This window comes from Hydractinia symbiolongicarpus, chromosome 5 (genome assembly GCF_029227915.1).
Source record: "Hydractinia symbiolongicarpus strain clone_291-10 chromosome 5, HSymV2.1, whole genome shotgun sequence".
NCBI lineage: Eukaryota > Metazoa > Cnidaria > Hydrozoa > Anthoathecata > Hydractiniidae > Hydractinia > Hydractinia symbiolongicarpus.
The window spans coordinates 13,739,984-13,751,792 of NC_079879.1; the positions used below are offsets into that span (position 1 = coordinate 13,739,984).

General features: G+C 31.8%; 1 protein-coding gene across 1 annotated transcript; it reads left to right on the plus strand.

The window, feature by feature from the left end:
• Nucleotides 1-3,710: 3,710 nt before the first annotated feature.
• Nucleotides 3,711-11,566, plus strand: LOC130644915 (uncharacterized). The gene is made up of 7 exons (XM_057450702.1): nt 3,711-4,150; nt 6,476-6,524; nt 6,767-7,115; nt 10,518-10,592; nt 10,672-11,070; nt 11,195-11,298; nt 11,380-11,566. Exons 3-7 carry the CDS (start codon nt 6,789-6,791, stop codon nt 11,537-11,539), a joined length of 1,065 nt encoding a protein of 354 aa, XP_057306685.1. The 5' UTR covers nt 3,711-4,150; nt 6,476-6,524; nt 6,767-6,788; the 3' UTR covers nt 11,540-11,566.
• The last annotated feature ends 243 nt before the right edge of the window (nt 11,567-11,809 follow it).

Consider the following 11,809-nt stretch of genomic DNA (forward strand, 5'->3'; position numbering starts at 1 on the left):
GATGTCAGAAAAGACACAAGATGGCATAGAAACGTTTGTCTTTCAATGACTTTGGTTCGAATAGAGTAAGAATTATCAAATTAGGATACATTAATTGAAGTAATTATCTTTACGGATGTAGGAAAAATAATTATTTAAATGGACTATTTCTTTGGGTGTATGCAGAAATCAGTTGGGGTAATGTAAATTTGTGGGATTTGAAATGACGTCTACTATAAGGAGGTGTGTCTGCTACCTAAACTATTTTTAATTACAGGGGTCAACCTCGTCCCCGGGCTCTTTTTCTCTTTTTGACAATCTCGGACGGCGAGAATTTCTATTTCTATTTCTTCTCGCCGTCCGAGATTGTCAGAAAGAGCAAAAAGAACCCTGTGGGCGAGGTTGTACAGGGATTTGATCGTCGTTTCCTCCGTTTATTGCAGCGAGCGAAGCGAAGACCATTTGCCATTTAAGCGAGCGAAAATATTTCTTACCAAGAAACCTTTTTAAAAAGTTAGTCAAGTGTCCTTTAGTCCAATTCAGCTTATGACCTCAAGATTTAACAGGCTTTTACCTACTGGCGTATTCCAAAGAAGATATTTTTTGCGACTGGACATGAAAATGATTTTTCGGCGCGAAATGTGCAAATCAAAATCGGATATCAATCACGACGTTCAAAATTAAAAGAAGAGGAAGAAAACGCAAACAATAAAAACTGCTGCTGTAGATTTGTTATGTTAGCAGAGGGAAATGAAAGAATATTAATAAAGTTTATCATTTTTGCGTGTTATATGATGGCTCCTTGATGGTGGTGCTTTAAAGAGGAGAAAAGAAGAAATGAAACCAGGTTTGTAACGATATTACTTAACGATAATTTTTTTAGCTGAAGAACCAATTCTCTTTTTATTTATCTTTTGTATAGCTAGCTAACGAATTTTTCCAACAAACTTCCGAACTTGCTTTTACAGTAGACCCTCGATATAACGAACCCCCGATATAACGAACACCTTGATTTAACGAAACAAACTTTCCGTCCCCTGAACCAATAAAATCTCTATATAACGAACTCAAGTATCAAATGCTACAAAATACGACAAACAAAACCAAAACACACGCAATGTTTTCGATATTTTTACACCACGTGGATAGCATTTTACGTACAGAAAAAGAAAACGCAATGCAATGTCATCCAAATTGAGTGATTCGAATCATAACATTCGATGTTCAAATCTAAACACTAAGTGTAAACAAAACACAAAAATTGGATTTTGAGGCTTGCATTTGACTTTCAAGTTTTCACCCAATTTTGGCGACCATATGTCATTATCAACATCATGTCCTTTTATAATTGTCTTAAGTGACATTTCGACTGTCACAATAATAGGCAATTCTTCCTGCAAAACAGTTTGGTAAATCAAATTTAGAGCCATTTTTGGAAAAAATGAAACGCGTGTCTACACAACAACCAACCAAATGATTTTATGATAGAAGTGTTTGCACTGCTTTTTGTAAACAAACACGAACATATTTTATTCGAATTTCGTGTGATTCAACCTTATTTAATTCTACAAATATTTGAAGTGTTCTATAGTGAAATATAAATCAAAAGTGTTTTTCATCCAAGTTCTCTTTAATCGATTTTGGGAAAATTGGAGAAAAATTTCCATTTTTTCTGATCCCTCGATATAACGAACTTTCGATATAACGAACTTTTTCCCGTTCCTCTTGGGGGTTCGTTATATCGAGAGTCTACTGTATTTTTCTTTACACACTACAATAAAACCATGTCTTTTATATTTTAGATTACTCAACCAGTACCTAGAAAACGATGGCGATAGTAGTAGATAGTTTTAGTATAGAAATATTCTTTAACAAATATTGTAAAGAACTTTAAATATGCTTGCCGGTAAAAAATATGTTTAAAAATTCCCTTTTCTTGTACTCTTTCTTTTTCTTTTTGTAATTTAACTTAGTTTAGCAAACAAAATAATTGGAATGCCATTTTTACTCTATTGATTGATAACTTTTAAAAGTCAACGGACGCAGGGTAGTTTAATGTTGTTAGCGTTATTTAATGAAAACATAAAATAATCAAACTCAAAACGATGTTTATCCGTTATGTTGTATTTTTCAAATGTTTAACAAATCCGAAGACGCTGCATTGCGGTTAATGTGTACATTGTTTTTGATGTTGTTGCTGTTGTTGTTAATATCATAAAAAATGTTTTTTCGAAGTTTATCGCAAATAGGTACTAGAACTGGGTACTACTGGGTACTAAAATGTTTATTTTGCAAACTTTTTAATAAGCGCTTTGTGGCCAAATAAATTCAGTCCAAGTTCAGTCCAAATGAGCGCCTAGAGTAAATAGTTCAAATACTTAAATTCTTACACCAAAAACATGGAAGACGGAAAGAAGCAATTATGTAGATAAAACCTTTTTGTAATGTTTTCTATAAATAATATCTTGCAACGTGTATGCCATTTGCACTTGCAAAAAAACGAATGCGTTTCTCTATAATAGTAGCCGTATTTCGTCTGTCTGTCTCTGCGCGTACCCCCCGCTGAGTTGAAAAATGATGTTACGGAAACACGAATATCAATGCGATATATTTTTATCCACTTTGTTGCGGCGGGTAAGATAAAGGACGGGCGACCCCGTGGATTTTTCACCACGGGCTAACGACTTCTCTATTATAATAGCCGTATTCCGTCTGTCTGTCTCTGCTCGGACCCCCCGCTGAGTTAGAAAATGATGTTACGGAAACACGAATATCAAATGCGATATATTTTTATCCACTTTGTTGCGACGGGTAAATATAAAGGACGGGCGAACCCGTGGATTTTTCCACGGGAAACGACTAGTCTCTATAATAATAGTCGTATTCCGTCTGTCTGTCTGTCTCTGCGCGGACCCACCGCTGAGTTAGAAAATGATGTTACGGAAACACGAATATCAAATGCGATATATTTTTATCCACTTTGTTGCGACGGGTAAATATAAAGGACGGGCGAACCCGTGGATTTTTCCACGGGCAACGACTAGTATAATAGATTTACAATTTTTATAACTTGTATATTGTAAGTGCTCTGCACCTCCACTCTCATTGTAGCTAAAAAAGAAACCCTGCAGAACATTCTCGACCCCAGAGCTCTTTGAGATAAACTTGAAATTAAGTTTTAATCTCATAGAGCTCTGGGGACGAGAATGCCTGCAGAACAAACATTATTAAAAAGTGAAAAGGAGCCCTGGGGCGAGGTTGCCTGAGGACTTTAAATTGGTATAAAAATTTTCGCCTGCGAACATACGGGACCTCTTTCCGCTCCACAACCCCAGTAATTTCGTGCACCGTCAGTTAATACCAAAACAAAGATGGCGGGAGTTGCGAGGCACACTGATTGCTCATTTTTTATCTGCTATTGTATTCTCGGATCTGGGTTAACACTATCAAATTTTGAAAAAGAAAAAAAGGAACTTTTGAGAAAAATGGCATATTTAGATTTATCAGCAAAAATTATACAACATAAGAAATTTAGAATACCAAAAGATTATTAGAACAGGATTTATTGTAATTCAAGTTTTTAAATTTTTTAAGAGTTTGACCATAATATCTAGCTAACTGCAGTGAAAAATTTTCACTGCAGTTAATTTGCGTGGTCATTTCTCCATAAAACATCAAAAGTTTGGCTACTAATAGAGGCAGTTGTACTTAGTGTATAAACTTGAAAATGTGCACGTTTTCATAAATTTTCGTGCTGAATTTAAATATGTTGTTCATTTTTGTTGAAAATGATTAGAAAATTTCAAACATGTTAACCCGGATCTGAGAATATAGCTATAACTCCTTGTTTATTTTTACATTTCTTATTTTTATCGTTTGACAATCAGGGGAAAATTTATCGATTTAAACCAAATCTTTTATTTTATTAAAAGAATCTCAAGACTACATATTAAATTGTATCTTCTGCACAGTTTTATTAGCCACAGCTACAGGGTTTCTCCATGTTCTTTATTGATGATATTTGCAAAAAAACTTAGTCAAGTAAAAAAATAATGAGGAATTATATAGCAACACAAGAATTTTCAAGGCTTACCAGAAACAAGAGACGCTAGTTACTGTTAAAAGTACATGTATGAGTTATAGATAACTTGTTACACATCTATACACAGAAGTAAGTATATAAAATATAAGACATTTTCAGAATTTGATGTGCCAAAGTTTTTTTGTAAATATTTGACAGAAAATGAAAAAATATTTGAAACCATACTATTATACAAATAAGTCCCCTGCTACAACAATTTAATTATGCTATATTTGATCTTTATTTAAAAGTGAGGCTTATAAGAAAAAATTAAAAATTAAAAAGACATTTGAATATAACAAGAATGCCACAAAAACAGGACTGCCTTGAGCTCAAACAAGTTCAAACTATGCATACATGCTAATGTAACTTGCTGCATATAAAAATAAGAAAAAAAAACATAACTAAAAGTTTCTTATGTTTTTCAAAATAGATGCTGCAAGTAATCTTACACTTCATGAAGCCAGAGCAAACAGATTTGCTATCTTAGAGCTAGCTTGTAGAGGAAGTTTTAACTTGTGAGCCTGAAACACAAGAAACCTTGCACAACAAAAGTGCACTATACTAACTTTAACTTGCAAGTATTAATGAAAAAAATCTTCACCCAATAAAACACCCAATTATTTTTCTGAACAAAGACGTAATAAAAAATTTACCTTTTTATTAACCCCGGGGAACCCCGAGGTAAAAAAATGATGTTTGAATTATATAGAGCTTAAGTTAACATATTCACATTTACAGTACAGTCCAGATGTAAGCGTACGCGTACGCTCAAGTTTCACACCTTTTTCTCGGAGGCGGTAGTTGTTTGTCTTTTGTTCTTATTAATTATCTTGCGAGTCTTGTAAGTCATTTACTTGCGCGTAATAAACAAAAGATTATCGAAGAAAAAATAGCTTATTATAACTGCGCGTAACTATTGTTAAATAGTGTTAACATAACTATTCCCAATAGCATAATTGCAAATGTTATCAACTCTATCAATGTGACACGAAGAGCCATTGTTTAATATTTTTATTAAACAATTGTTTTGCGTGGAAACTAAATAAACTAGCGAGAAGGCATTGTTGTTTGCGCGGGTTAAATAAAGCTTTTAAGAGATAGAAATTATTATATTTTAACAAAGATTGAAACTTTAATTTTAATAGAAATGTTTTTTTAGATTGCATTTTAAAAGTTTAAAAACGAAAAACGGCGATAGAAATGTTTTTTTAGATCGCATTTTAAAAGTATAAAAACGAAAAACGGCGATAGAAATGTTTCTTTTAGATCGCATTTTAAAAGTTTAAAAACGAAAAACGGCGATAGAAATGTTTTTTTTAGATCGCATTTTAAAAGTTTAAAAACGAAAAACGGCGATAGAAATGTTTTTTTAGATCGCATTTTAAAATTTTAAAAACGAAAAACGGCGATAGAAATGTTTTTTTTAGATCGCATTTTAAAAGTTTAAAAACGAAAAACAGCGATAGAAATGTTTTTTTAGATCGCATTTTTAAAGTTTAAAAACTAAAAACGGCGATAGAATTGTTTTTTTAGATCGCATTTTTAAAGTTTTAAAACGGAAAACGGCGATAGAAATGTTTTTTTTAGATCGCATTTTAAAAGTTAAAAACAAAAAACGGCTATAGAAAAGATTCGTTATATCACATTTTAAAAGTTTAATAACGAAGAGCGGCGATAGAAATGATTTTTTAGAAAGTTACAGAACGAGAACGGCGATAGGAAAGCTTCGTTAGATAGTGTTTTAAGTATTTAAAATGTTATCAACTCTATCAATGTGACATGGCGATCCATTGTTTGATAGTTTTATAAAATAAAAGATTTCGGTATTAAAATTTAATTTGTTTTTGAAATCTTATCGCGAAGGGAAAAGTCCCGAACGTAGGGTTTCCCGTTTGCGTTGCTAAACGTTGCTTTTTATAAAAAGAACTTTAAAGTTTCGCATGTTAATAAATATGTTTCGACGATAAAGAATATTACTAAAAGTTTTAAAAGTAGCATTAGTTTTTTTTTAAATATTTAGATCATTGCATTTCTTGTTTTTTAAAAGAGCTTGTGTTTTTTAAATATATCGAGATTAAAATCGCGTTATATAATTAGTTTCGTTGTTAAAAAAAATAAAAATACAATGGCCTTCGCGTTTAATTTTTTCTCGCGCAGAGTATTGTTTTTAAACAATGTTTCTTCCTATGCTTTTGTTTTTAACACGAAGCAATTATATTCGCGCAATTTGAAAGGAACTCGCTATCCTATTGTTTTTTTTAATGAAAGCAATTTTTTTTGCAAGTTGAGCGTACGCGTACGCTTACATCTGGACTGTACTGTAAAGAATTTCAGATTTAATTATGCTGCATAATTTATGATATCATTTAAGGAATAACAAATTGCAACATTTTCTGGGATTGGTTATTTTAGACCTGTTAAGGGATCAACAATCAAACTTTGTCAATGCATAGATATAAAGGTAAATTGATTACTTTAAAATTTTTTTGCTAATTGACACTCGTTTGATCAATTGTATTGTAAAGACACAAGAAAAACTTTGAAACATTTGCCTTGCATCAATTCTCGTTCGAAGTAAAATCTGAGCATCTGATGTCCAGATTTCACTTGGGACGAAAATTGCAAAGATAATTTAGACGGTACTAACATTTTTCTATAAATTTAGTTTAGTTAATCAATTTAAATTGTTAAGCAATATTTTAGCAATGACTAAAAAATTTAAAATATGTCCAAATTCAAAGAGCAGAATTATGTCGCACCACAAAACTCTGTCATTGAGGGGTTTAAAATACCACGATATCACATCAACCCATATATGGAGATCAAAAGCGCACCTGCAACTATACACACAACACCAGTTCCAACAGCTAAAGAAGACGGCAATGAATTATTGCAAAGAAAATTTAGTAAACAGTCTGATCTGTCAATAAATGAAGTTGTGGCAAACAAGTCAATTGAAAGAAACCCAAGAAGTGCAGTTTGTATTAACAATCATTTAATGGCCAGGTTATATCATCATCCTAAAAATTCACAAGTGTTGCAGCATAATAAGGTATAATATTATTTTCCTTGGTATTAATGTGACAGTGTAATAGCAATTGATGGATAATTAAGCACACAAAATAAGAGTGACAAGAAATATTTACAGAAAATTTGTGTTTTGTAAATTGCCCAACAGAAACTTTGTTTTGCCTATTTAAAACAATCTTTGAGTTTTTAGAAACTGGTATCTCCTCCTTTTTTCAATTGTAAGCCATTTCAATTTGTACTATAAAAGTTATTTATTAATTTTGTCTGAGCGAAAATTCAATTTTATATATACAGTAAAAATACAAGACTAATACTATAGGGGCATTCATGTCTAGATTTTTTAAGATATACCTCTGCAAACAATGATGTTAATAACCTTGTGTTACCCGCTTTTATTATCATTTACATCATTTTGTAAAATTGATTATTGTAAGACCTTATAAAAAGAAAATTAAGTGGACTTACTTATAAAGTGCAAAGCACTAAAAAGAGGTAATGACAAAATGTATTTTAAAAGTTGTTATTGGTCATCCATACTCGTATGACTGTGTTAAAAGAATGGTCCAGTGGATCTTTGAATCAAGAACTTAAATTCAGCAACATCAAATGAACTAAAATAGTTTGTTCTTTTATTTTTATTTATTTTTTTGTTCCCAATATCAGAAGATCCACAATCTGGTATTTTGGTCACACACGATAGGTATGTCACAGCTTTTATCAAGATCCGTTAATCAGTTGTTTTCTTAGTTTTTGCACAAAGTTACTTATCAATAAATGTTAGAAAGTGACGATTGATAATGGCAGCATTTACTATTACATTTTTTTTAAAAAATGGACTAAAATGCAAGAACAGATCAAAAATTATGCTGCTAGGCAAACATTCTTTAACTACCCTAAATTAACTGTAAAAAAAAGTTTTAATGTTTTTTGCTTATGCCCATGTGTGATATTCCTGTGTGATCATTAAGATGTAAACTTTTTAAATATACTTTGAAGACATGGTCCTTAAAAATTTAATGTGACATAACTGGTAAAAAATGACAATCCTTTGCTATGTGTTGTTGAGAACATACTAAAAAAGATTTGTTAATGCTTTACAGTAGACCACAGCCCATTACACCAACAATAAGAACAGATACTTGTGGCCTAACCTTAGATAGTGTATTTTAAAAAAGTTTGGTGGACGTGCTAAAAAAAGACAATATTTAGATTTCTTTGCCATCAGTTTTATACTGAAGAATGCTTCACATGTGATATTGATCTGTAATATTTTTAGCATACTGTTGTTTTCCTGATTGTCAGCTATATATATGTTTCAAAATAAAAATATGTTCGATGTTTTCATTTTAAAAATAAATATGGCTTATGTTTTACCAAATTTATTTATGTATTTATACATAAAGGAATTTATCTTTATTTGTTAAATTTTTTTTTAACTTTTCGTATTGTGAAAACTGCATTTTTATTTCCATTCTTATAAAATTTCTTTTGCTTGGTGAAAAACACCTGTTTCCTAGCCAAGAAGAATTAGAAGAAAATTGGTAAAACATGCATTCAGAACTATATATGAAACATATCATTATACCAACAATGTGTGAGTTCCACCTTTACAATGTTTTGTTACTCTTTACAAAACACAGTTAATTGCTAGAAATGTTTGTTTCACCAGTGACATCACAAAACTTGTTTCGCTAGTGCTGTCACAAAACTTGTTTCGCCAGTGCTGTCACAAAACTTGTTTTGCCAGTGCTGTCACAAAACTTGTTTCGCCAGTGATGTCACAAAATTCTTTGCCAGTGATGTCACAAAACTTGTTTTACCAGTGATGTCACAAAACTTGTTTCACCAGTGACATCACAAAACTTGTTTCGCCAGTGATGTCATAAAACCTGTTTTACCAGTGATGTCAAAAAAACTTGTTTCGGCAGTGTTATCACAAATTAGTATATATGTCACAAGAAAGTCTTAAAATTATGGAAAAAAGTAGGCATCAGACGTTTTACTGGACCCCTACTCTAAATTCTCACTGAATACCCTAATCACCCCCAACGTTATCATGGATCTGTCTGGATTTGATACTGCAATATGTGCAAGAATTTATCAGTCACTATTTGAATAGTCCATGAAGAAATCCACTTGATTAGGAAGACAGATAGAGAGAGGGATATTTTGATGACATCATGTGCTTTTGACAAAGCCATTAAAAAAATATTGAGATTTGTTTTTTTGTTGATGTGAAACAGATTTGGGTTTGCCCAGCTTTTGAGAAATTAGACCAATTAAGGTCCAAGGTGGTTCTTGCAACAATTGAGAACCATTATTTGACATGTTTTGAAGTTATGTTTGGTCTTAATGCCGAAGGAATTTGTACCTCAGTTTACCGTCGTCTGTATCTCAGGTGTACCATGTGGGAAATTTTCATTATTCATTTTTCATTATTTTGTCCCTCCACCTAGCTAGCTTGAACCCAAAGCCCTCAGAGCCCGAACCGGAACTACAACGCCGAAAGACAACCTCAGGAGACTGGGGCATATATCCAAATGAGGCAAGGCTTGATCGCACGACTTTGTATGGCACGCATTGGAACAAAGGCCCTTCAAAATTTAAATTAACACACTACATTACATTTGAAAACATTCAAAAAAAGAACACTTTCGATCGATTGTGACATCAATCGAAATTACGCAATAGCTTTTTCGAAATAGGATGCATTGAGTATATTTCATTTCTTTCTTTATGGAACTGTGATGAATATGTTCATCACTTATGTATATTGAATACTTAATTATCTTTTTGTTTATTTATTTTTTTATTATATGTTTTACTATACCGGTTCAGTAATATTTTCATGCAGGATTAAAAAATGTGGTTCAGGGGCGACTAAAAATCAGAGGGTTAGTAAATAAAGCATGACGACATGTGCAGTGATGATGGTGTGGTGATGTGTAAAGCATGTCAGAGGGGTTTATTAAGATATTCTTTGAGTGATTACTTCATATTTTCATTCTCTGGAGGAAAAGTGAAGACAATAATGACATTTTTTTTAATAATGACATTTTTCATGCGGTGGTAAATATACATGCGGGCAGCCAACAGTAAACTGAGGTACGACTTCCTTTGGCCTAAACTGGTTTTAAACTGTCTAATGCAAAGGCTTAACAAATTTTCAAAATGCTTTTAACTTCAATCCATTTCATTTTGCTTATGTAAAAATAGTACATCTCAATTGCTAAAAGAATGTCCACTTTAACTGTTACAGACAGACACACAATTGTCATTATTATTTTATGAGATGTTAAGTGTAAATGCTAAGACTACATGGATTACCACTTTACCAATATTTTTTTAAATTTTTTTGCTTTTTGTTCCCTATACCTGTGATTTTCTATTATCCTAAATGTTTCTTTTTATTTTTATTGATTAGTTTGTGCCACATCCTCCTAATCAACAAAAGTATAATAGTCTTTATGCTGGGAAAAGAAATATCCTACTAAAACAGGTTTAATTTTTTTATTTTAATTTTCTGTTAATAATCTTTGTGGATGTTTTGTCATTTACTATATTGACTGATGCTTTAGAAACAAAAAGCTAAAGATGACAGTATATCTGATTTATTAATCCAAAGTGAAAAGTTTTCTTCACACAGCATTACTGGGGAAATGCAAACAAAAAGTAAATTTACTGGAAACAATCTATACCAAAACCACTCGGTACTGGAAGTGATACATGCATTGTTCAAACGATTAAACTGGCCTTGTGATGGTATTCTCTCTGGTGGTATTCCAGCTGATTTTGCAAAATGTATTGACACAATGATAACTAAAAGGGAAGACGATGGAGAATTTGTGTATTTTGTGGCTAGAGACTACTTTTGCAACACTGCAAGATATAACCCATATGACTTAATATTTATAACTCCAAAGGAGGCACAAAAGTGTGATCTATACTATACAGTCTCTGCAAGTTATGTTAGCAAGGTAATGACAAATATGTTTATCTACTATTTGTCGCATTTTTTTATTACAAAAACTGCAATAATTGCTCCAATGTTCTAATGAAAATAATGTAAGGGTAGCAAATTTTTCTTCTTATATTTTTCAGATTTGCAAAACCAATGGTACAACACTTGTTCCTGTCTTGGATTGGTTGTACGAGAGGAAGATGTTTAACAAGATTTATAATATTAATTTATTTAAACAATTCAGGTACAGATGAAATTTTATTCTTACAGATAATTGAAAGTGAAAGATTTGATTTATATTGTAAGACGTTTTTGCATATCATAGGCTTTGGAAAACGTTCACAACTTGGAAGAAAATTTTAAGAAATGAAAAGAAAGAAAGTAGCAGGCATGTTTTTTTTGTTTGGTACTTTGTGATTTCTTCAGTTTCAGTCATATATATTTTGTATTTAAGTTCACACCCAGCAAGGTTGCAAACCAGCTAAAAATGGTTAAAAGCAACTTTAGTAACTGTTACCAGAAATAAATCTTACAACAGCACAATATCTCATATATATTGCACATAAATGACACAAATGGTCCCTATTTATTTGGTATATACTTAGTTTATCTGATATTAATACTTGGCTTGCTTTTAAATCAGTTTTATGTAAGAAGGAATTTCAAACTCTTCTAACCTAACCAGATTTTTTTTCACATTTTCATAGAAGCTTGTACAAATATGACACATAAAGCCAGTCAAGATAACTGTGACT

Coding starts and splice junctions, on each gene's coding strand:
- LOC130644915 (XM_057450702.1), top strand. CDS start 6,789: ATGTCCAAATTCAAAGAGCAGAATTATGTCGCACCACAAAACTCTGTC. Junction 7,116..10,517: donor AAGTGTTGCAGCATAATAAG/GTATAATATTAT, acceptor TTTATTGATTAG/TTTGTGCCACATCCTCCTAA. Junction 10,593..10,671: donor GAAATATCCTACTAAAACAG/GTTTAATTTTTT, acceptor CTGATGCTTTAG/AAACAAAAAGCTAAAGATGA.